The sequence below is a fragment of the Zootermopsis nevadensis genome, unplaced genomic scaffold, assembly GCF_977971745.1.
Source record: "Zootermopsis nevadensis isolate Lab colony 2312 unplaced genomic scaffold, Znev_1.0 Znev_ptg000027l, whole genome shotgun sequence".
Classification (NCBI taxonomy): Eukaryota; Metazoa; Arthropoda; class Insecta; order Blattodea; family Termopsidae; genus Zootermopsis; species Zootermopsis nevadensis.
Genome location: NW_028259159.1, coordinates 5425877 through 5452466, shown reverse-complemented (window position 1 = coordinate 5452466; position 26590 = coordinate 5425877). Strand labels below are relative to the sequence as shown.

The following is a 26590-nucleotide window of genomic DNA, read 5'->3' as shown; positions in this document are numbered from 1 at the left end:
GTTGTTGCGCTGTGTAGTCTGGTCGATGTTAACCAACGTTTCAGAGGTCATACTGCCTCCGTCATCAGGGCGATGAGTCTGAAGATTTCTGTCTTCTGGGTTGTTGCGCTGTGTAGTCTGGTCGATGTTAACCAACGTTTCAGGGGTCATACTGCCTCCGTCATCAGGGCGATGAGTATGAAGATTTCTGTCTTCTGGGTTGTTGCGCTGTGTAGTCTGGTCGATGTTAACCAACGTTTCAGAGGTCATACTGCCTCCGTCATCAGGGCGATGAGTATGAAGATTTCTGTCTTCTGGGTTGTTGCGCTGTGTAGTCTGGTCGATGTTAACCAACGTTTCAAAGGTCATACTGCCTCCTTCATCAGGGCGATGAGTATGAAGATTTCTGTCTTCTGGGTTGTTGCGCTGTGTAGTCTGGTCGATGTTAACCAACGTTTCAGAGGTCATACTGCCTCCGTCATCAGGGCGATGAGTATGAAGATTTCTGTCTTCTGGGTTGTTGCGCTGTGTAGTCTGGTCGATGTTAACCAACGTTTCAGGGGTCATACTGCCTCCGTCATCAGGGCGATGAGTATGAAGATTTCTGTCTTCTGGGTTGTTGCGCTGTGTAGTCTGGTCGATGTTAACCAACGTTTCAGAGGTCATACTGCCTCCGTCATCAGGGCGATGAGTATGAAGATTTCTGTCTTCTGGGTTGTTGCGCTGTGTAGTCTGGTCGATGTTAACCAACGTTTCAGAGGTCATACTGCCTCCGTCATCAGGGCGATGAGTATGAAGATTTCTGTCTTCTGGGTTGTTGCGCTGTGTAGTCTGGTCGATGTTAACCAACGTTTCAGGGGTCATACTGCCTCCGTCATCAGGGCGATGAGTATGAAGATTTCTGTCTTCTGGGTTGTTGCGCTGTGTAGTCTGGTCGATGTTAACCAACGTTTCAGAGGTCATACTGCCTCCTTCATCAGGGCGATGAGTATGAAGATTTCCGTCTTCTGGGCTGTTGCGCTGTGTAGTCTGGTAGATGTTTACCAACGTTTCAGGGGTCATACTGCCTCCGTCATCAGGGCGATGAGTATGAAGATTTCTGTCTTCTGGGTTGTTGCGCTGTGTAGTCTGGTAGATGTTTACCAACGTTTCAGGGGTCATACTGCCTCCGTCATCAGGGCGATGAGTATGAAGATTTCTGTCTTCTGGGTTGTTGCGCTGTGTAGTCTGGTCGATGTTAACCAACGTTTCAAAGGTCATACTGCCTCCTTCATCAGGGCGATGAGTATGAAGATTTCTGTCTTCTGGGTTGTTGCGCTGTGTAGTCTGGTAGATGTTTACCAACGTTTCAGGGGTCATACTGCCTCCGTCATCAGGGCGATGAGTATGAAGATTTCTGTCTTCTGGGTTGTTGCGCTGTGTAGTCTGGTCGATGTTAACCAACGTTTCAAAGGTCATACTGCCTCCTTCATCAGGGCGATGAGTATGAAGATTTCTGTCTTCTGGGTTGTTGCGCTGTGTAGTCTGGTAGATGTTTACCAACGTTTCAGGGGTCATACTGCCTCCGTCATCAGGGCGATGAGTATGAAGATTTCTGTCTTCTGGGTTGTTGCGCTGTGTAGTCTGGTCGATGTTTACCAACGTTTCAGGGGTCATACTGCCTCCGTCATCAGGGCGATGAGTATGAAGATTTCTGTCTTCTGGGTTGTTGCGCTGTGTAGTCTGGTCGATGTTAACCAACGTTTCAAAGGTCATACTGCCTCCTTCATCAGGGCGATGAGTATGAAGATTTCTGTCTTCTGGGTTGTTGCGCTGTGTAGTCTGGTAGATGTTTACCAACGTTTCAGGGGTCATACTGCCTCCGTCATCAGGGCGATGAGTATGAAGATTTCTGTCTTCTGGGTTGTTGCGCTGTGTAGTCTGGTCGATGTTAACCAACGTTTCAAAGGTCATACTGCCTCCTTCATCAGGGCGATGAGTATGAAGATTTCTGTCTTCTGGGTTGTTGCGCTGTGTAGTCTGGTAGATGTTTACCAACGTTTCAGGGGTCATACTGCCTCCGTCATCAGGGCGATGAGTATGAAGATTTCTGTCTTCTGGGTTGTTGCGCTGTGTAGTCTGGTCGATGTTAACCAACGTTTCAAAGGTCATACTGCCTCCATCATCAGGGCGATGAGTATGAAGATTTCTGTCTTCTGGGTTGTTGCGCTGTGTAGTCTGGTAGATGTTTACCAACGTTTCAGGGGTCATACTGCCTCCGTCATCAGGGCGATGAGTATGAAGATTTCTGTCTTCTGGGTTGTTGCGCTGTGTAGTCTGGTCGATGTTAACCAACGTTTCAAAGGTCATACTGCCTCCTTCATCAGGGCGATGAGTATGAAGATTTCTGTCTTCTGGGTTGTTGCGCTGTGTAGTCTGGTAGATGTTTACCAACGTTTCAGGGGTCATACTGCCTCCGTCATCAGGGCGATGAGTATGAAGATTTCTGTCTTCTGGGTTGTTGCGCTGTGTAGTCTGGTCGATGTTAACCAACGTTTCAAAGGTCATACTGCCTCCTTCATCAGGGCGATGAGTATGAAGATTTCTGTCTTCTGGGTTGTTGCGCTGTGTAGTCTGGTAGATGTTTACCAACGTTTCAGGGGTCATACTGCCTCCGTCATCAGGGCGATGAGTATGAAGATTTCTGTCTTCTGGGTTGTTGCGCTGTGTAGTCTGGTCGATGTTTACCAACGTTTCAGGGGTCATACTGCCTCCGTCATCAGGGCGATGAGTATGAAGATTTCTGTCTTCTGGGTTGTTGCGCTGTGTAGTCTGGTCGATGTTTACGAACGTTTCAAAGGTCATACTGCCTCCATCATCAGGGCGATGAGTATGAAGATTTCTGTCTTCTGGGTTGTTGCGCTGTGTAGTCTGGTAGATGTTTACCAACGTTTCAGGGGTCATACTGCCTCCGTCATCAGGGCGATGAGTATGAAGATTTCTGTCTTCTGGGTTGTTGCGCTGTGTAGTCTGGTCGATGTTAACCAACGTTTCAAAGGTCATACTGCCTCCTTCATCAGGGCGATGAGTATGAAGATTTCTGTCTTCTGGGTTGTTGCGCTGTGTAGTCTGGTAGATGTTTACCAACGTTTCAGGGGTCATACTGCCTCCGTCATCAGGGCGATGAGTATGAAGATTTCTGTCTTCTGGGTTGTTGCGCTGTGTAGTCTGGTCGATGTTAACCAACGTTTCAAAGGTCATACTGCCTCCTTCATCAGGGCGATGAGTATGAAGATTTCTGTCTTCTGGGTTGTTGCGCTGTGTAGTCTGGTAGATGTTTACCAACGTTTCAGGGGTCATACTGCCTCCGTCATCAGGGCGATGAGTATGAAGATTTCTGTCTTCTGGGTTGTTGCGCTGTGTAGTCTGGTCGATGTTTACCAACGTTTCAGGGGTCATACTGCCTCCGTCATCAGGGCGATGAGTATGAAGATTTCTGTCTTCTGGGTTGTTGCGCTGTGTAGTCTGGTCGATGTTAACCAACGTTTCAAAGGTCATACTGCCTCCTTCATCAGGGCGATGAGTATGAAGATTTCTGTCTTCTGGGTTGTTGCGCTGTGTAGTCTGGTAGATGTTTACCAACGTTTCAGGGGTCATACTGCCTCCGTCATCAGGGCGATGAGTATGAAGATTTCTGTCTTCTGGGTTGTTGCGCTGTGTAGTCTGGTCGATGTTTACGAACGTTTCAAAGGTCATACTGCCTCCATCATCAGGGCGATGAGTATGAAGATTTCTGTCTTCTGGGTTGTTGCGCTGTGTAGTCTGGTAGATGTTTACCAACGTTTCAGGGGTCATACTGCCTCCGTCATCAGGGCGATGAGTATGAAGATTTCTGTCTTCTGGGTTGTTGCGCTGTGTAGTCTGGTCGATGTTAACCAACGTTTCAAAGGTCATACTGCCTCCTTCATCAGGGCGATGAGTATGAAGATTTCTGTCTTCTGGGTTGTTGCGCTGTGTAGTCTGGTCGATGTTAACCAACGTTTCAGGGGTCATACTGCCTCCTTCATCAGGGCGATGAGTATGAAGATTTCTGTCTTCTGGGTTGTTGCGCTGTGTAGTCTGGTCGATGTTAACCAACGTTTCAGGGGTCATACTGCCTCCTTCATCAGGGCGATGAGTATGAAGATTTCTGTCTTCTGGGTTGTTGCGCTGTGTAGTCTGGTCGATGTTAACCAACGTTTCAGGGGTCATACTGCCTCCTTCATCAGGGCGATGAGTATGAAGATTTCTGTCTTCTGGGTTGTTGCGCTGTGTAGTCTGGTCGATGTTAACCAACGTTTCAGGGGTCATACTGCCTCCTTCATCAGGGCGATGAGTATGAAGATTTCTGTCTTCTGGGTTGTTGCGCTGTGTAGTCTGGTCGATGTTAACCAACGTTTCAGGGGTCATACTGCCTCCGTCATCAGGGCGATGAGTATGAAGATTTCTGTCTTCTGGGTTGTTGCGCTGTGTAGTCTGGTCGATGTTAACCAACGTTTCAGGGGTCATACTGCCTCCGTCATCAGGGCGATGAGTATGAAGATTTCTGTCTTCTGGGTTGTTGCGCTGTGTAGTCTGGTCGATGTTAACCAACGTTTCAGGGGTCATACTGCCTCCTTCATCAGGGCGATGAGTATGAAGATTTCTGTCTTCTGGGTTGTTGCGCTGTGTAGTCTGGTCGATGTTAACCAACGTTTCAGGGGTCATACTGCCTCCGTCATCAGGGCGATGAGTATGAAGATTTCTGTCTTCTGGGTTGTTGCGCTGTGTAGTCTGGTCGATGTTAACCAACGTTTCAGGGGTCATACTGCCTCCGTCATCAGGGCGATGAGTATGAAGATTTCTGTCTTCTGGGTTGTTGCGCTGTGTAGTCTGGTCGATGTTAACCAACGTTTCAGAGGTCATACTGCCTCCTTCATCAGGGCGATGAGTATGAAGATTTCCGTCTTCTGGGCTGTTGCGCTGTGTAGTCTGGTCGATGTTTACGAACGTTTCAAAGGTCATACTGCCTCCATCATCAGAGTATGAAGATTTCTGTCTTCTGGGTTGTTGCGCTGTGTAGTCTGGTCGATGTTTACCAACGTTTCAGAGGTCATACTGCCTCCGTCATCAGGGCGATGAGTATGAAGATTTCTGTCTTCTGGGTTGTTGCGCTGTGTAGTCTGGTCGATGTTAACCAACGTTTCAGAGGTCATACTGCCTCCGTCATCAGGGCGATGAATTCATCAACAACCCAGAAGACAGAAATCTTCATACTCACCGCTGTGAGAACCTCAAGTCTTACTTAGAAAAAGTTGTTCTCTGCCGATTGTAACAGGCATGTACGTCACTGCAAGTTTTGGAAAGGTATCATTGGTTTAATTTAAAGCGTATGTGAAAATGTATTTCATGCGAGGACTAATTGTTAATGTTACTGAAGTTCTAATTACTGCAGCTATAGCTTGGATGAATCCATACTGGATCTGCCGAAGGGAGAAACTCTATCATGACACTGTAATACGATCATATTGAGTCAGCCATGTCAGCAGGTAATTGATTGACAGTAGGGCGTGTCTGGGGCAGACCTACAGCGCACGTGCATTCTAGTATTCAAATATTAAAGCACACACACACTCATTCGGTATTAACACTTTAAAGCACACTGGTAACTACGTATACCACCTGATTTAATAATGATCAGCTCTTTACTTTGCCTACAGGATGTGTTCGTTGGTTTCGTTTGGTTTTCAGAATAAACAACATTAACAAATTGATCTTAGTAACGGAGACGCGTTGTGTTTTCTTTGTGGAAGGAATTGAATTTTTAAATGTAGTCTAATTTATATGAACTCCTTGCTTCAAAGGGTCATACTAGCTGAGCGTTGGATAAAATCGTCCTGATGATAGAGGCAGCAAGGACCTCTGAAACGTCGGTAAACTTCTACCAGACTACATGGCACAAGAACCAAGGCGACAGCCATCTTCAGACTCACCGCCGTTAAAACCTCAAATCCTACTTGGATAAAATATTTCGATTCTCTATTCGGTTCCAATACTAGAATTAACTATTAGTAGCTGGTAAATTAATGTATATCTTGCACACCAATTAGTGATTAATTATTTCAGTTAACCTCTGAAGCAAGTTCTGTATCTTAATTAGCTAATCTATAGAGCAGACAGGATTTCCAGCTTATTTTCGTTCTTCTGTATTTCAGGCTTGAGATACCAGACAAGTGATGTGAAGTGTTTTATCAGCCAAGACTCGACGAGCCCTTAAAGGTAAGCTACTGCCCTTAGACAGAACACCGTCTGTTACTATGGAGAAATTACATAATTTGTAAACTAAGAAATTTCATGAACGACTGAATAATTACCATCCACTTAAGACTTACAATTATACATTATATTTCAGTTCGTATTCACTCAGTGTCTCACATAACGTGAGAGTTGCTTATTTAATTTTTCATGAGTGTACTTTCTGTGTTTTCATATATATTACTTAAGGCTGTTTCAAGTTTGTTACTTTAAAGCTACAGTAGTATCGTTGAAATGTCAACATCTGTTTACATTTCAAGATTATTAAAATATTTGCCCTTCTCTGTACTCTCAGCTAGCCTGCGTCTCTGCTTAATATTGTCCCAAATTTACTCAGATGTCTCACTAAATAGAAGTTGCTACTTCTGAATTCAGCCGTGAGCGCAGACTTCTTCATCTTCGTGTTCAAGCAAGCCACTAGGGTCTGCTCTTAATCCACAGTCATCCTTTCATCAGACGCTGTATAACAATTAGAGTTGAGACAGCGTCATTAAATCATCCCACACGCAATTCAAGTGATAGTGAACGTGCTTATTTATGGGACTGGCAGATACATTATATTCGGTAGCTCCCATTGGCTCGGGGCAGGCTACACCTTTCACTTCCCGGCCTATAAATCCAGCTCCTCACACCCTATTGGCATATTCATCGCCCTGATGACGGAGGCAGTATGACCTCTGAAACGTTGGTTAACATCGACCAGACTACACAGCGCAATAACCCAGAAGACGGATATCTTCAAAAATAAATTGTCTGGACAACAGCGCTTAGTATGTTCCTTTGTTTTATCGTCAATTCCTTCGGTATTTCCTTTCTTTATGTCACGAAATCTAAAACAATACATTCCCCGCCATGTTGAAACTTTACAATAAGATAAACATTAATATTATCCTTACCTCAGTGTATATCTTATGACATATTTAGTTAAGGTTTAGAATCTTAAATATCAGGATAAAATAAACTTCCCTATCACTTAAACAATTGTGAAAAATAATACTCATTTATCAGATGATGTTTTGTTCAGACAAATTCGAAAGGATAAAAATATTTTCGTGGTCTCTTGAGAGTGCTTTTATGTATTCTCTCTATTTATGTATTAAAAATCTGATTTCCATTTGGGCATTTTTTTTTATCGTAAGCACAAAACATCGGATGCACTTAAGAGTTTAAATTGCCGCTTGTGAAATGGAGCTGTGATGTTAAATCTCTGAAGCAGATCCATACCTGTTAAATTTGAATCCACGAGTAGCGTTGTTAATTGTCATTCACCGTGAATGGGCAACGTAGTGAATACAGCACAGAGCGAAGCCATGCACAATGAAAAACGGGACTGAGCGAGTCTTTTCCGAGGGTTTCGTACGAGGATGTCAAGAGTAGAATGAAATTGTGCGAGCAATAACAAAAATGTCGAGGATATACAGGATGTTCCATTTTAAAACCGTAGGGACTGAGTAAATGTAACAGAGTGAGATATCAGATCCTCACGGTGGCGAGTAGCGCCGCGTAGTATGGCAGAAGTCTGCCGACGTTTAGAGACAGTGCGCATGTCCGAAAAACTGTAATGTTTAATAACATTCCGTTACATACAGGCCGTGCTGTATAATGATTACTTTGAGAGAATGTAATTAGGATGTTTGTATTAAAAAGTACGCCTAACGGATTTTTCTTTTTTAAATATATGTTTCGAAGAAGACAATTCCGGCGAATGGTTTTTATAAATAGCCACCACTGAAATATTATCCTAACTACGATTACGGATTATAGTCCTTTTTATAAAATAATAGTTCTGCGTTTTTCCCCCGGAAAAACTGAGGAAAGCCACGGGATGTGTCCAATTGAAGTCCATAGTTTGGTTATTCGTTGCATGAACGGTGTTAATTAAAGCTGTCGATAATATTTGTCAGGTGCTCACATTGGCACTCGGCCAATAAGCGTCCCTGAGGATAACATCAAGCCCTGATCCCTACACACATGTTCCCGTTAAGCCAGTTCTTCCCGGTCCCAGTAGGAAGTTGTACAGCATGACAAAGTGTAGGATTTGTCCTCCTCTCGTTGCCAGGATACCGAGCGCTGCTGATTCAAGAGTTCTCTTATTTCGTTGTCGGGATTTCTCATTTCTGTATTCATCTGTTTTGTGTCCCTTATATGGTGATGTCATTATTCGTATGTATGTGGTGTTTGAAAAAAAGTGTATAAATTAAGGCATGATAGCGATGTTATGTCTGTCTTTCCGAATGTTTTATCTCCGGAAATACTTAATGGATTTTTATGATACTTGTTGACGGATCTATATTAAAATTAATTTAATTTTTTATATATATCGATCGAACGTAACGAATACTTCAACACCTCAAATGAAATTTAGGTCTGCTGGTTTAGAACTGGTAATATTACACAAATTAGTACGCGGAATATAATACCGATTTTTTTTTAAATCTCTAATTTATACTTGATTTTTTTTGTACGGTTGGTACTTAACGAAACAAGCTTCAAATGGGTTTTTTTTCCCACTCTGTAGCGAGATTTAACAGCAATACGTTTCTTGCTGCATTTGCAATGAATGAACATCAAAGACTATAATGTACACAATGTCCCATTTTTAAAATCTGAACTTAAATTGGATTGCATCTTCCCGTTCTCGTTTACATTGGCGTTAAATGACGCTGTCTCTAGCAGGGGAGTATCATATCTTGTGGACAAAAGGCTAGAGTTAATGTAAAATTAAAGGCTCCAAGCGAGGAGTGGTTTGTGTCTGCCATGTAGAGAACTGGAAAACGCTAGACTACAATGACAACTTGGGAATAAAAACAAAGTTATATCGTAATACCTTTCATTCTGTAAAACTGTGTTCATGAATGACTGTCCTATTAACTTAAATGTAATGTGAGCTGCGTCTATGAACACTGATATATTATAAGAATTTTAAGTATTTTAGTGATTTAACACGTAAACTTTTGATTACGTAAATCAACGTGTTGTTAAAACAGATATAATAAAACATGTAATAAAACTGATGAAGATTATCTTAGAATCGAAACGCGTGAATTGATAAAATTAAGGACGAATATAAATAATGGTGTTTGGACATTTAAGTATATGTTGAACAGATTTAAATCATAAGAAACTGCTGGATTATTAGGAATAATTATATTATGTAATGTAATTAATTTAAATAACATCAAATTTTTATACCGTCCACTTAATCGGTACCTGAAACTTATGCGATTTTCCTATTGTTGATCTAAAAGATGTTTTCAGTCGACGGGATTTTGAATTTATTTCATTAAGATTGCATGAATATCTCTCGACGTCTCTTATTAGTTATAATGTCAAAATACGTGCTATTTACGAATGCCTTTATATATTTTATAAGCTGATTCTGAAAAGTGAAGGACTTAAGGAACACTACAGTTAATTAAACGTGGTTCTGTAAGTTCGGAGAAGCATTAAAACATACATTATAACCTTTCAGCTCCTTCCCGATCTCTAATTACGGAAGACGTATTCATAGTGGTTGGATAATAAATTATCTTGCTACTTAGCAGCCATATTAGAGGCACGCGGTTACCGGGTAAGTGATTTCTGTAGAATGGAATTAGAAATGGCGTTTTCCGAGAGGTGGAATCGTGAATAACATAGCGAGAACACTGAACGGGTGGATTTCTGCAGCTTGAAGGCAAAGATTTTATCCCAGATGATTGATAACGTTTCATAAGGCTGGCATACTGTAATGCGTTTATTTATAAATTAGAAATAGATGTTACTTTAAACTTTTCGTGTTTATTACACGGGTTTGGTAGAATGAATTACTAAAAAATATATATAAGTTTTCTAAACATATTTATATACACGTAATGCACATGGCCGATACCCTGTAACACACTCTTCTTTTAAAACAAAATCTAATAATGCTTCATTCAAACGTCACACATTTTCCTATTATTCTTGTTAATGTATTTTTATACTCAAGTTTTTTACAGAAATACCACGTCCTGTCCTTAAAGCGGTGACCTGGGGATATGAAATGTTCTTATTGCTTATTTAACGACAGTTTTCCGTCTGCATTATTTCGTACAACATTGAATAACAGAATGGTTGTGAAATATAAGTGAGGAGAGATCTGTAAGAAACTTGCCTTCTATTGTAACAAAATTCAGTGGAGGCACTTAGGAAAACCATGGAAAAACATCAGTCAAGAAACTGACTTAGAATCCATTCCGGGGACTCTCAAGTATATGGGTTAATTTGTGAAGAGTTCTGAAGCTCCCAGCCGTTGCGCAAAAAAAACTCCGATAGACTTGAACACAAAAATCAATGTGTGTTTTGAAATTTTTTTAATCGCTTTAACTACAGGCTAAGCAACATTGAGCTGAGTCTTTTCCAGTTTGATAACCGTTTGACTCCGGAGACAGATTTCCTTTTTAAATGATGACCGGACTCCGTTACGTATGCATACGTCATTCACTAATATCCTACCCTCATGACGATATTTAATTTATTTGTAGCTTATCGAACGACGCCTTTCAGTAGCTCAGACTATGAGAGTATGGTAGTGAATTGAAAATGATGTGGAAGGAAGTGGTAGTGGCCTAATTTAAGGTTCTATCCCGGCATTTGTCTGGAGGGACTGAGAAAGAGCATCCCAGTCAGGATAACCGACCTTCAGGCCGAGATTTGAACTCGGGACCTCGCGAATAAGAATCAGGAGTGACTTTACAACGTATAATCATCGTGATGACTTTAGTATGTCAGTATAAGCGGACTGTTTGCTTATGGACTCAACAGATTTTAAGGGACGAATAAAGCCCTTGATTCGTTCTTATCTTGAGCGACAGCCAGAAATTTCCCTGTGCAGGGGAAGAAAGAAATAATATTGCGCGCTTCATAAAAGCAAAGATGAACACGCCAGAGAGAGAGAGAGAGAGAGAGAGAGAGACGTTTAATTTCCTTCTGGTGGTATCAGCGACACGATCTTAAAACTGTAGAAACAACTGGGCCCACGGGGGGGGGGGGGGTACGTAGCGTCGTTCTAACAGTATGATTACAAAATTCGAAGATTCGACACTTCTAATACAAAAGAGAAAAAAGAACCTGCTACTGGACTCAATCAAGGGCTAATTTCATCCGCCTTCAATAGTCACAAGCCGTTTCAATAAGTTCTATGTCATTTATGCCTCAGTTTCGTTTTCGGCCTTTGAAGTTGCCGCCACACAAAAGGTTTAACCCTCGGAGATTTTTTTTTTAAAAGTTAAGACAGCAGTGAAATTTTGTATGTGACATTTTCGTTACGTTCACAATGAAGAAACATGGCAACGGTGCGAAACCACGGAGGTTATTTTTCTCGAAATCAGTTTGCCACACTGAAGCATGCAACTGTAGTCTCACAATGTCGTGTCCTTAAAAGACCTTCAGCTTTTCCATCAACCTTTTTTCTTTTTTTAAAAAAAAAAATTATTTGTTCCTTTGGTCTTTCACTTTTACCTACAGCCTCCGTTTTGTTGTCTCTTTTTCGCATTTCAGTCTCCTCTTTTTCTTTACTTTTAAATCTCTAATTTCCATTCTTCCCTCGTTCCTCCTATGGACCCGTGTCTCCTGTTCTCAAAACTATTTATTTATTTTTCCTTTCATTTTGTTTCCATTGTCTTTTCGCTCTTTCTTCGTTTCTTTATTTTCATCTTTTCGTGTCTCCTCAGTGTCCCATTGAATGTTACTTCATTTCATCCTTATTTACATATTTCCACGTTCTTCTCTTTTCCTTCTTAGTCCTTTCCTCTCTCCCTTTATTTTCTGTTTGTGCCTTTACCTTTCACTCCTTCCTGTTTCTCTTTCCTTCTTGTTCTTCCATCATATCCTTCTATCTTAATTTATTTTTCTTCATTCTATTTTAACACTGACTTTTATGGAGGCAATTCCAGTGTCAAGAAGTTAGAGTGTTAATGGCGCAGAAGTCCTGGACCATAATCGTCTTTGGCCTGGATTCCTCTGTTAAAATTGACAGATTGCTCGTGGAGTAGCGCAGAAGTCATGAGATGACAGTACAGCGAATTCTTCTCGGGTGATAAAAATCGGAATGACAAGCTCGACGTTTCGTCAGTCATCACGGACTGATAGACAAATGTAGTGTCCGAAACGTCAGATTATTATTACAAGTAGACTCTGTCCTTCGTCTGTGAAAACTTAATTGTTAACTTAACTGTAAAATTTAAATTTTATAGAGACGATTAGACGGGCTGAAATACTGAATGTGTGTTACTATGGGCAGAGTGAGTGGTGTCTCGGTCGTGGACTCGGACTCTAACCGGGTACGTCACTGTTTGAGGTAAACCGGTCGACATTAATAGACCTTAGATGAACGATTTCTGAATAGTGGGTTAGTGGGAATCGAAGCGGCAAGCTATCAGAAATTTTGAAATTGCGTTAGATTCGGTGAGTAAGATGACAGGAGACTCGTTCCAGTGTAAAGTACCGTTCCAGGTCATCAATATGGCCGCCCGCCCGCAAGCACGCAACGCAAAGAGCTCCCTTTGTTTGACACGTTCGCCCCACAGTAATTTGTCATTGTCTCACCTGGCACGTGCGAGTCCCCACACGTCACGAAATCCCATGTTAAGAAGTGTCCTCAGCTGTTTACAGAGCAAAGTTCTCTGCCGACCACAACCAAAATTTTTTCGATATTTGAATTCGTAAATTAAACGAGCCCTCTGTCGGTGACATCTTTGGCCTCGTAGACATCAGGGAATGAATGGGCCAACGATGATATACCGTCCTCAGAAAACAGAGTCCCTGATATGAACTCGTCCTACTTCTAAAGTGCCCTGTAAATTTTAATTAAAATTATTTAATAACTTCCTAGCACTCAGTCTTTTAATTTTAACCTAAATACCATTGGTGGACAACTTACAATCAGCCACATTTTTGGTGTCCTTAGAAAAAGGATTTTTTTTTTAAAATTTTTATACTTTGAAATTTAATCAAGAATCAAGCATAAGGAACACTTTGCTTGTAAAGCCTAGTGGAAAGAGGATAATATTAAAATTGATCTTGAGTAAGTACAGCGTGTTACGATGACTTAACGGGATCGAGGATTTTGTGATGCGGGAAATTTACCTTTAGTTAGGGACTAAGAACTCATCTCGAAATCTTGAACATCGAGTTTTTTTAGCATACCTTATTGAAACATTCAGAAATTAATATAATCTGCATGTACTGAATGACAAGAAACTCTTAAAAGTATTTATAAAGGTTGTTTTCCCCCCTCAGGGTTAATCAGTGTTTCCACACGCTGTTCTGATAGCAGTCTTGTAACAAGACAATCACGCACCAAATTTCTCCACTGATCATAAATATTTACGCTGGAGAACCTTCCTCTTTCGATGTTGGTGTGTAAACTCTTCAGTTGATAGATCGTCTTTCAATAACGCTTCAGAACACGGCAGTGTTTTACAGTGCTTGCAGCCGTGTGTTCTGTATCTCTGGACCAGATGTGGTGAATGAGGATTTGCGTATTTTTGAAGGCAAATGTGCACGGATTAAAAACAGATTCATCAACTACTGATCGCAGATGGAAATGGGGAATTAGTACCACCTCGCTGAAGCACGTCATTTGAAACACATTAGTTCATTTGAAATAAAATTTCTTCCCTCGTTGAAGCTACTCAAATTCCATTGACAGGAATATTATTAAGGTTCTATGTAGAAGCCCGCATTTCTATTCCATTCTCAAAACAAAGTGTTTTTGGCTTATTTTACAATTAACGTTCCACCACCACCGTAAACCAAGGCGTTAAGCCGGTCGGCACCTGAAGCTGATCCTAAACGCGTGTGCTGCAGTGGTATAAATAAGGGAATTAAGTGTTTTGTTGAATTAAGTGCAAAAGTAAATTCGTGGAGAGCAGAATTTCTCTTCAGAGTCTAATAGATCCTCGACTGGGCAACAAATTTCCCTCACTGCATTGAATCCAAAGGTTGCCATGTTCATAAGAGCTCGCATATGTTGCAATGTTGTGTACACCAGAGTAGAAATGCCAATGAAGTCAGAAGTGTGTAGTTTCGAAGCAGACGATTGTGATAACTGTTCGTTTTGTTCTAAAGGGGCAGTAGCTCGTATATATTATGGAGCCAGTTTTAGGGCAACATTTAACTCACTCACAGTAAAATGAAATTTTTTCGAACTAGGAAACCATGCATTCAGTTTTTTGAGTTGAAATCTTTGTCCCGGAGAAAATGAAGTAAATTTCGAGGTAAATTTTTCTAACTTGATTGTTAAAGTTGGCAACTGTTTCTTGACAGCCATAGATGACCCTAAGTGGCGTCTATAAGTTACTCGATAATAATTAGTTTTTTTCTCCACATAGATTTGACCTGGCTGAAGATGAAACAGGTTAATTAAAGATTATTAAATGTGGGGTCTGACCCCAAAAAATTACGTTTGTGCTTCGCCTTCCTCTCGTCGTCATCAGGATCCTCTCCGCTTCTCGTCGTTCAGTCATGGTACCAACATTTTCACAGCACATCAGTCACAGAGAAAGCTCAACAACGATGGTGCATTGTGAATTCTTACACGTCGAAAAGAATTCATTGACGAGAAGAATTCAAGTCCCAAGGACAATGAAATGATTGTCCAAGATGTGCGCGATCTACCACGAATTTCAAATACGATGCTTTATTGTCACAGAGCGCTGTTATTTCGATATTTTATAATAGGTAATCAGGACAGACTTAGTTCTCTTGTTAGTGAATTTGACGAACAAGAGTAGAAAAAAAAATTATTTTCTAAACACAGCCAAAAATATCTTTAAAAAATTACAGAAATTCAATGATATCTTGAATGCTTAGGACGTTTATAGAAACATTATTTGGGCGATAATTTCGTACTCAATTTTAATCATAAAACATTTGATTTAACATCTTGAGAGGATGAGATAAAACCTTTTTTTTTAAAAATTGCTTTTCTCATCAGTCCGTTCGTCTTTTTCTATGCACAGTATTGTACGTCATTGAGTCATGTAAGCAAATTGAATTAGTGTCACAGTCATAAACTGCAGACACATGTCAAAATATGGGTCACTGGGCCGACCTTAAATACTTGGTAGCCTTCAAAGATACGGGTTTGCGACTTGGGCGCAGCTGAGACTCGATTCACCTAACATGAAATAGTGGACTCAATTTGCCCACCCCTTCCAGTAGCCCAACCACGCAACGTCCATCCATGTGGAACCCTTAATATCACCTTATAATCCCAACAACTGCGTATTTACGAATTGAAGTAGAATTGTATTTTAAAACATTAACACAGAAACAAAGAAAGTGATTTTAAGCTAAGTTTTCATCTAAAATTTACATTCAAAATTCCTGTATAAATGTTAGTGCTCTTGCTTCGTATGCCTAATGTCCAGAGTTCGAATCTCGGTCCGGGGACTGATTACTAAAGGTTTCCGTGATTTTTCTTTAGTGTTTGGAACGTCTGGGTTACTAAAGGCTTCTTTAAAATAAACCACAGAAGCATTTTAATTATTCTGTCAATATTTGAAGTATAGTTACAGCTCAGTTGTTGCTTTAAAAGGGATTAATATGGGTTTGAAATCAGTGGTGATCAAATGAAACTCTCAGTTGTTTCATTCTGCGGATTAGTTTAATGAGAAATTAAATTTGTAACATTAATACAGCGTGGTATATGAGTGATTGATAAAACCGGTTAACAGCAGAGTTAATCTGGACGGTATATAAGAGTCCAGACCGTACCGCGAAGTAAACAAAATACTTCACCATTACAAAGATCAACTTGTTAATCGCTGTTTAAGGAAATAATCTCTGTTTACAGTGAGAACCGTACGAAACGCTGAGGGGAATAATTAAGGCTTTGACCGGGATGTTCTTTTGTTAAATCTTATGTGGTACCGCCTGATTCGACTTCTAATGGTTAAGTGAAGTGTTTTCTTCGCGGTACGGTCTGGATTCGTAAATGTTATGAAGACGAGCTTCGGCTTCAAAGGGTTAACCAGCTGATTTTCGTAATGGTGAGGTGTAGTGTTTTCTTCGCGGTACGGACTGAATTCATAAATAATATTCAGACGATCTTCGCCTTCAAAGGGTTAATAGAGTTTTGGAAAGTTGGTGGTACGTTTGAAGGGTTAAAGCATTTCCTGAAGATGCTTTCGTTACACATAGTCGAAGCTATTGTTACTTGCTGCTTAATTCAGTGTGTAGGATCAATTATCAGGCTGGTGCAGCGTCCATGTTTATCAGTTCACCCCACCTGACGGCACACAGGTAGGTAATCAAACGTGAATTTCCCCCTCCTCTCCCCGATAATACTTCGGGGGAGTAATATCGAAGCTGACCGTCAGTATTGCCAACATATGACTGGATTTTATAGTTCAAACGAGTGGGGTAACCTCCAGTAGCGTTCAGCGTTAAACACATTTTTTAGTTATTGGTTATTTTTTGTATTCTTTTAACAGTTAGTGAAGTTATTTATTTATTTATATTTATTTATTTAGTGTTCTGTCTGACGACAGGTCCATATGAACAGGATCCTTCCATCCTTTTCTCGGACTGGGACCTGTTCATATACGTTCTTGGCAGATGATCCAGAAGTGGTTTGCCATTGCCTTCTTCTGTGTGTGAATGGAGTAATTGTTGGGATGCCACGGAGGAAAACTCCGTGTTGCCTAGACCACGGCCTTGCCCAACACAAGTTATAAATTCGGGCACTGCTGGGAATCGAACCCGAGACCCCAGGATTACAAGGCCAGCGTTCTAACCGCTAGACCACCTCATCTTATTATTATTTAGTGTTCTGTCTGACGACAGGTCCATATGAACAGGATCCTTCCATCCTTTTCTTGGACTGGGACCTGTTCATATACGTTCTTGGCAGATGATCCAGAAGTGGTTTGCCATTGCCTTCTTCTGTGTGTGTGTGTGAATGGAGTAATTGTTGGGATGCCACGGAGGAAAACTCCGTGTTGCCTAGATCACGGCCTTGCCCAACACAAGTTATAAATTTGGGCACCGCCGGGAATTGAACCCGAGACCCCAGGATTACAAGCGTTCTAACCGCTAGACCACCGTGGCTGTATTTATCAATTTATCCCTCTATACGCGGAGATTTGGAAGGATATGCTTTTTTATATATATACTGTTTGTCGCGCTGAACTGAGGAATACCTCGCGAGAGATAGTCTTTGTTCTCCAGAACGCAAGGCACATATGATACGGCCCATGTGACTTGCTCACATGAATGTCGTGTCGAGTAGAAAGAAAGGAAAAGAAAAGAATATTTTCTGAAAAGCTGAGCTATCCCTTTTTATCGTAAAGGATTTTCACCTGACTGAAGCTGATAGGCTACTCAGTTGTTATGAATTATTGATCGCGCTGTATATAATTCACTAGAATTCTGTTCGCACAAGAATGTCTTTTTGTTCATGATAAAGCTATTACAGAATACTAAGTCCACTGCGGAGAGCAAAGAGTGATCAGGCGTAGAGTTTCTTGGGTGTTGGATGGATTTTTACAGACCTTTTACTGAAGTTACAAACGCGTAACAGACGAAGATGCTGTCTCCTGGTAGATATGAGCTCTTTTGTCTTCTGCTCAAAGGAACTTCCGTTCCACCGCACCTGAGATGCTGCACATTGGCTTCTCTGTATCTTATTTTTTGAGCTTCAAACACGCCACGGCTTGAGTGTTACGCCGTGCGTGAGAGATAAAGATCAGACTGTCTTGATTTTACGCCCAGGCTTACTTGTCAAGAGCTTGGAACTTAGTAGAAGGGTGTTCGCGTCTCACTTGGCTGATGAAGATCATTGGACACGATTTTGAATCCCTGGGAGGGGAAAAAAGAACTGAGTGCATGTCACTTTAAAATATCGACAGCCATGAAAATGTAACATTAGGATGTGTCATTCCGTTCAATCGCGAGACAGTTGATTAAATAAAAATTCAGAAAGTTCTTTTTGGTATTTTATTTAACAGTTTTATCAGTAGCTCAGGAATATAGATTATCGAATTATAGAATAATTAATGGATTTGAAATATATAGTGTTCGTAGCCTAATTTAAGGCACTACCACCGAACTTTCTTGAGGGACTCGGAAAAACCACGAGAAACCTTTGTCAGGACAGCGTCTTCGGGCTTATACTTGAATACGAAGTAGGAGTGCTAACCACTCGGCCGATAATTTCTGTCGAAATTATGGTTGTTTGAGCTATAAAAGAACATTGTAGACCAAGACATTAAAATTATTTTCTTCCCTGTATTACGCTGTAACACGCGGTAGAACTGATAATATATAAATATTAATTTTTTTTAAAAAAAATATGTCGTCAATTACTAATGGGCAAAGTGTGGACCGTATTCGCTAAAATAAACATATAAAATGTTTAATTTCTTGTGGACTGTAAAATTTGTCTCTTCTTGTGTGTTACAGGTAAGTTGAAGTTAAGACTTGCATCAAGGGTGACAGTCGAGTGTCGCCCAGATCAAAGCATTTCCGCAACAAGTAAGTTCTAAAGTGTGTCAGTCAGTACGAGGTAACTTCTGTGTCTTCCTGTCTGCACCATTATGGACTACAGATATAACCCTGGATGTGGCATGGCACTTCTTAACAAGTAAGTTCTAGGGAATGTTTTCTAGGACGTAGGAAGACGAGTACTTAATAAATATGACGATAGATGTCTGTCTTCTGGCTTGTAGCGCCGTGTGGACTGGTAGGCGTTTGCCCACGTTTCAGAGGTCCTTGCTGCCCCCATCAGGGAGATGAGTGATCGTCTTTATGATGCAGCTACTTGTAAGATCGAGAATTGTGGAGGATAATATTAAAATGAATCTTAAAAGAATAAGTTTTCGGGATGTGAACTCGATGGAAGTGGTTTTGAATCGTATTAACGGTAGCAGAAGAGTTGAATCTCGAGTTTTATTGGCATGGAATTAACAAAGGACATCACTTCGTCATTATCGCTTGCCCGTTGAAGAATTAACGGGGAAACCCCCCCATTCCGAACCCAGTGAGAGAAGACAGAAGCTTCGTGCGATCGCAGTGTAGCCAGAGGGCCGGATGAAGCATTGCAAACAGTTTATCTGACAACGAGACATCCTATTTATAGGACGAAAGGGCGAAGGATGGAGATGACAGCTGCTGTGATAGCTGTTGGAGATGCTGGAAACCTAACCTCTTCTTGCAAAGAGAATATCTCCCAAGAACATCTTTGTTTTTCTGTTTAATGTGGCACATGTTAACTCTCTGAAGCCCGGTGGTAATTTTATTTACTACGCCCATAAAGTTTGCTACTCTGTATCTCGTTGACTGTGTTTTTTTTTTTTGGTTCTCAGATGTATTTCTGAAGAAATTAAAGGTACGAAAGGATCAAAAATAAAGGAAGGGAGGATGAAGGTACAAAATTAATGATTTCCCGTTAATTTTCAACGGGTATTTTCATGTAGTATTTTAATTATTATGTAGGGATTCGTGGAACGCGGTTCTCCTGACCCCAAAGGCTTGCGATGAAGTGTCTCATGGGATATTCGATCTCGTGATCCGTTTATCGGGAGATGCAAAATTGGGTGGTCTCTTTGATCACTGATGACGTAGTTTTTTGTTCATGATCCAATGATAAAAGTGACCGGTCATGCTCACAGTGCTACCTGAACCCACGAAAGCAAATATGTCGGCCAGGAAGTGGTGTTTGGCATCAGAGACGTTCTGAACGAAGTGGCGCTGATCCGAGATTGACTCCCTGACCGTCCAGTCACTGTAGTGTGATAATTCAGCACTGAAGCCGCTGGTTAACGGTTCGATTCCTGGTTCATGTTCTGTGCTGAACTTCGCGGTTGGCTGGTTCCTACGCCGCGGTCCCTGCGTAGATTACAGGCCCAGTGGCGGGTTACTTTGATTTTTATGGTTTTCTTCAGTCTATTTAGGCAAATGTCAGTACAGTCCCTTAAAATGTTTATTTCCACTTCATGCTATGCAACCAACGCAGCTGAAAAGGGCAGTTAAATAAATTAAGAAGTCACACAGGTGTTTTATGAAAAGAGACATCTTCGTTTTTTTAATAATAGAAATTGGAGAGAAATATGGGGGAGATGGAGGTACGAATGGGACAGAGGAAAGGAAGAAAGAAGGCAAGGGGTAAAAATACGAAACAAATTATTTCCTGTTGAATTAAAATGCGGATTTTACTTTAAGAGAGACGCATCCGTATTTATCAGTGTTCGGTACATTTGTCAAAACGCGTCCTTTGTAATTACTGTTACAAATCTAAAACAAACCGAAATGGAACAGCGTTGTCAGGGCAATGGTGCAGACTCACACTGTCACGATAGCCTGCAACTGGGTGTACAGCGGTCCCTATTTTCCCCTACCGTCAGTGTCGAGCCGCTCTATACCACCTGCAGGTCACACCTTTATTTTACCTGAACATCTGCACCTAGGGGAAGCAGTCAAATGTACAATCTGAAGGAAGAAGTGAGAGGATTTGGAGTTTTTCACTGCAAAGTGAACCGGAATACGAGGACAATTTTATTTTTATTTTCCTCTCTTTTTTTTATAATAGGCCTACTTATAATTTTCTTTATACAAATATTTGTTGCTCTCCCCTTCGTTTTAAATTGTTTTGTTTGCTTTTGTGTACATGTTATCTGCTTTTATCCGTATTTTTACATTTAAAAATAACTTAGTTCTTCAGTTGGTAAAATCGACATTTATTTTTATTCAAAATTGTTACGTCGGCCGCCCCTTCCTGTAATCCCTTTTTAAACTTTTTACTTCCCTGCATCACCACTTCAACCCTGAAGATGGAGACAGTAAGTTTCTCCGAAACGTTGACATCTACCGACGATTCTACACAAAGCGCCGAAGTCCAGAATAACATATTCATGAAGATTTCTGTCTTCTGGGTTGTTGCGCTGTGTAGTCTGGTCGATGTTTACCAACGTTTCAGAGGTCATACTGCCTCCGTCATCAGAGTATGAAGATTTCTGTCTTCTGGGTTGTTGCGCTGTGTAGTCTGGTCGATGTTTACCAACGTTTCAGAGGTCATACTGCCTCCGTCATCAGGTTGATGAGTATGAAGATTTCTGTCTTCTGGGTTGTTGTGCCGTGTAGTCTGGTAGATGTTAACCAACGTTTCAGAGGTCATACTGCCTCCGTCATCAGGGCGATGAATTCATGACCTCTGAAACGTTGGTTAACATCAACCAGACTACACAGCGCAACAACCCAGAAGACGGAAATCTTCATACTCACCGCTGTGAGAACCTCAAGTCTTACATAACATATTCATCTTCACCGCCTTGAAAACCTCGGATCTCATGTGTTATTGCTTTTCTCCTCTTCCGTTTTCTCTCGTTTCTGTCTTGTCTTGATGAACATCAACGCTGATAAATGCTCGCAGACGAAGAGACGGACAGATGGAGACGATTCTCTCGTGTTTTATTCATGTTACGTTCTTGTATTGAACAGTTATGTGCCAGGTTGAATTAATGTCGACATATCGAATAATGGTGAGCTGATCGTTACGAATTACTAGCCGACCTCTGTTATTAGCCAACTGAGCGAGTCACAAAAGCCGCACTATGAATACGGGAGCGTTTATTATCATTCGTTTGTTTTCGAGTATTTCCAAGTCCTGAAAACAGACAGTCCTAATTGAGATTTTCAGTGATATTCCTAGCCCACGAGGCAAGTTCTGGGACGTCCCGTTAAAATCGGCCACGTCATCTTTCTTACATTTCTTCCGCGTTTGTAACTCATAATTGTGTCATAATTTAATCATATAAATTCTAAGCAGTTAACAGTTACGCCAAGAAAACCACCCAAGGTGAAACTGTTTTGGAGTTTAATCCTTTGAAGGCGAAGATCGTATGAATATTATTTACGAATTCAGTCCGTACCGCGAAGAAAACACTACACCTCACCATTACGAACATCAGCTGGTTAACCCTTTGAAGGCGAAGATCGTATGAATATTATTTACGAATTCAGTCCGTACCGCGAAGAAAACACTACACCTCACCATTACGAAAATCAGCGGGTTAAGGGAGCAGGTTAAGTGTGTGCGAGGCTTCCTGGAACAGACCATGGGCGATAGCGTTCAGTAAATATTGACGCTCTAGTGTTTACAACTGTTTTGTATCGTGCATGCTTTCCTTGGCGATGGGGGATGAGGCACAGAACTGGGACTGATTGGATATACGGAGCGTACAACATGCAGGCCTAAACTTTTGTTTGTTAAAAAAGAAGGAATTATAATCAGTTTGTTTTTGCAGGTGACTTTGCCCCCACGTCATCTGTAATCCGCAGGTGGCAAACGTCACAATTAAATGTCGTATTAGGGCTGGGGTTTGCCATGGATTTCTCTCGGTCTTTGAAAATTTTACAATTATTTTCACTGCGTTCACTGATAAACCGGAAAGCAACTGACACCTTCCGGCTTCGGGCAAGAGTTGCATCACTCACCACCAATTCCCCCCTCCCCGATTCAAATCAAGCATCGCTTTATAAACACAATCAAATCAACTTTTCTTAGTTACAAGAAAACTAGATAATCTGACGTTTATGTTAAAATGTTAAGACTATGAAACCCATTCTAAAAAGCCGACGTTTGTAACATATGAAGAAAGATAAAAATATTGAGATAAGAAGCGTTTAAGAAAGGAATACCTGCACAGTCCTGTGACATGAAACAGGACAGAGTAAGATATCACCACGTTTTAAGGACTATTCTTAAATATGTATAAATACATTCAAACATTTTAATTAACTCATAATGTTAAAGGCACACTAATTGAGGAACATTGCCAGTATAATCCGTCTCCGGACACAGGACATCCAGATACGTAGCAGTAGTGGGACGTTTGGTCATTGTATGTAACAATCTTTGTAGTTCTCGCTCGCCTCGAGAAGTTTTGGTGTGACCAAGAGCCTCTAAAATCCAGCGACTGGGGAAGTCGTTCAAGAGTTCAGAGAGGGGTGGGAGAAGTGGGCAAAGATAACTAAGTAAACCGGTTCGTCCAGGTGGACACAGTTTGAAGCACCGTGAAAGAATCTCTTCATTGGCCCGGCCACGGGGAAACGTCCATCTCCTTTTGTCGAGACTTAAGCAGCGACATATGGACGTCACATAGTATACAATCGGTTGCCATGACCCAAGCCTGTGATAATTCACGACTGTGCGTCGTCTCTGGAACTTTTAACGCGTTTTCAGGTCGAAACTCATCAAATACTTCCGAGTCATTACTTACTGTCCACAAAAATTTGGGAAATTTGTCATGGGTTCAAATCCTGGGGAAATATTTATTTCGCATCATGGCTGATGATATGTTCTTTGAAGAATAGTCGGATTCTGTGTCACCCGATTCCTGCCGTCGAACATTTTTCACGATCGCATTGACTTGCATCGTGAATTATGGACCAGTTTGTAGTATGGTTGCTAAGATACGTGCCTGACGTCATCGAATTCAGAGGACTGTTATCGTCATTTGTCTCGCATGCATTACTACAGTGGTCCCCAACGCGGTGCCCGCGGGCGCCAAGACTTCTTTTTGGTGCCCGCGTTGTTACGGAAAGAGGTTATACTGAATAGTGAAGGCCGTTCAACCATGAACATTATGAAATCAAAGCACAGATCTCTACTTAACTGCGAATTGGATTAAAGTGGCCAGAGACGGAGTCCAGTGGTAATTTTTAATCTTCCTAGTTTTAAGTTAGTTTACTACATCACTTATCCAGTTTTGATGGTTCATGTATTTTTTTTTTGTACGTTAATGAGACTTCATTGTAACAAGTGGATTTTGTCTTTACTGAAATCGGCTCTAAGTTTGTAACACAACGTTAATGTCCAAAAACCGTGACAGATAAAACAGAGAAGCTAATGCATAATTAATTGCGATGTATTGACTCTCTGGAGGCTGGTCTTCTGGAATTGACGATATCGATCGGATGGATAGTTGTGATTGGTTTGCTGGAAAACTAAATGTATCTGACAGGTGTGGTCCGTGTCATGACCCTCTATGCGGATTGGTTGTTTCATTCTTTAATCACTTTAAAAGCTGATTTTGTACCGAAATTGTTCTGTCGCTGACTATTACAGTCATCAGTCTGTGTAAAATTTACTTTCCTTCACTCGTACGATGATATAATCCGACCCACTCCGTGTTACAATTAACAATACGATACTTCAATGGTTATTAAGGTATCATATTCAACAGGCAATCTATTGGCACAAAGCACGCGACTTGAGGTCTACTACAAGTCTTAAACGTCTGTAAGCTACTAGAAGACGTCGCGGCGAAACAACTCAGTAGATAGCCATCTTCATACTCTCCCGAACTGAGAACTTCAAATCTTATTCATCTTGTGTTTGCGCCTATCTGATGCGCGTCCTTTCCAATTCATTATTCATGAATCATCCTGTCATTCAACCGTATGTACTCTGGTGAACTACTGACAGCGTTGGTAAATGAACCACACAAATAAACAATTCACTTCAGTGTAAAATTAATTGTGAAGTTCTGAGATACGTGTTCGGTTTGTTTATTTGTTAGACCGATCTGTCATATGGGACCATCAGTCTGGAAACCGAAGATTAAAATGGATCTTTATGAAGTAGGATGGGACGTTTTAGACTGGATTCAACTGGCTCTAGATCCAGTTACGAGTTTTTGTGAATATGGTAATTAAACTTTGTGTTATTACCGGCTGAGAGACTGTCAACATCTCAAGAAGCTGTTGTCTATGCTCCATGATTTACGGAACTCGCGTGTCCTATGTACAGATAAGGGGAAGGAGAGACAGAACGTGCGATTTTTAATTGTTTTCTAGTGTAAATAATTTAATGTCGTGCGGTGAAGCGAAACTCCACTGGCACAACTGCGCGATGCGTGTAAGCATGTGTTGTGACGCGTGATGTGCGTACCTGCACCGCGTGAATCATTCAGCAATGGACCATAACGCTCACGATCACAATCTCTTGATAGTTTGCATGAACGGTATTTGGCGTCCAATGTAATTCACGTCGGAGTGCTGCTGCTTTTGGGCGCAGTCATGCAGAAATTACTGACAGCTTCAGCCATTCAGATCTAGTAGGCTTGAAACGTAGTTCCCTAACAGTGCAAAATACCTTTTAAATTTTATATAAAAAAATCACACCTTATTAAGAAAAGGCCTATACATTTATCACCTTCCGCATGCAGATAATTGTCTCGTTCATTATATAATTTATTGAATAATAATAAAAATTACTCAGGATTTATCTCTTTATCATGGTCCAGACGGCTCTGAGTCCCACCAGTGGCTCCTTACCAGGGAGTAAAACGACCAAGGAGGTTCAGAATGTGTGGAGCTATATCTCCTCTCGCCCCTACGTCCGCACGGCGTGATATTTTAGATCAGTGGTATTCAACCTTTTTTGTTCCCGTACCCCCAGATATAATTTATCTTAAACTTTGTACCCCCAAAGTTGTTGGTGTATAATTCAAGTTATACATAGTATATAATCTACATCTAAGATAAATGAAATAAATTACATTACTCATTATTCAGTGTTTATCATAAAATAATATATATATTTTTTAAATTTTACGTATCCCCTAAGATGTCTTCGCGTACCCCCGGGGGTACACGTACCCCAGGTTGAATTACCACTGCTTGAGATAACAGTCAGGGAGATTTTTGTCTTTTAATAGAAATGGAAAGTGACCTGAAGTCGAAACGCTCTGCGTACCTGCGCGTCTCCGTTGAAAGAGTGCGTTTGTTTAAACATAAAAGTTGTTGGATAGGATTTGAGGTTACCATGGCGTTGGGTCGGAACATGGCTGTCTTCTGGGTTGTAGCGGTGTGTAGTCTGGTAGAAGTTGACCAAAGTTTCAGAGTCATTGCTGCCTCCGTCATCAGGGAGCTGAGACAAGGGCCTCTGAAACTTTGGTAAACTTCTGCCAGACCAGAAGACAAGCCATGAACCAAGAAGTGAGACGTAACTCTGTGCTGAAGACGTGGAGGTAGGAGACAACGTGGCTCATTGCTCCCTGAGCGTTGTGTAGTGGAGGTACTGAAGAAATGAAGGCCACTGCCGACCAGGTGGAGGGGAGAGTGGCATGACCAGGCCGCCACGCATTTCAGTTGTTGTGACGCCGCGTCTGTGGCAGGGGGGATTTGGGTTGTTCGCGTGTGTTGGCCAATATGTGCCGAGGTGCCAGCGTCTCTGTGATGTACATCGAACAGTGCCAGCAGTGGTTTAACGGGGCGATCAAACACAACATATACGAAAATGACACAAGGTAATTTGTCAGCGTCACAAACA

At 41.3% G+C, this 26590-nt stretch overlaps 1 protein-coding gene across 9 annotated transcripts in view; it reads left to right on the top strand.

Annotated features, from left to right (window-relative positions):
* Window positions 1–26590, top strand: part of Liprin-gamma (liprin protein kazrin) — a 195404-nt gene that overhangs the window by 70590 nt on the left and 98224 nt on the right. For 4 of the 9 annotated variants that reach the window (XM_087356444.1, XM_087356440.1, XM_087356442.1 and 1 more), the window contains exon 1: window positions 26112–26567. The exons of 1 other annotated variant lie outside the window; for it this stretch is intronic. In XM_087356444.1, coding sequence (XP_087212570.1) covers window positions 26558–26567 — 10 coding nt within the window. In that variant the 5' untranslated portion in view covers window positions 26112–26557. Of the gene's footprint in view, window positions 1–6191; window positions 6256–18880; window positions 18902–26110; window positions 26568–26590 lie in introns of those variants that run through there. 4 more of the 9 variants (XM_087356446.1, XM_087356439.1, XM_087356441.1 and 1 more) reach the window with 3 other exon arrangements.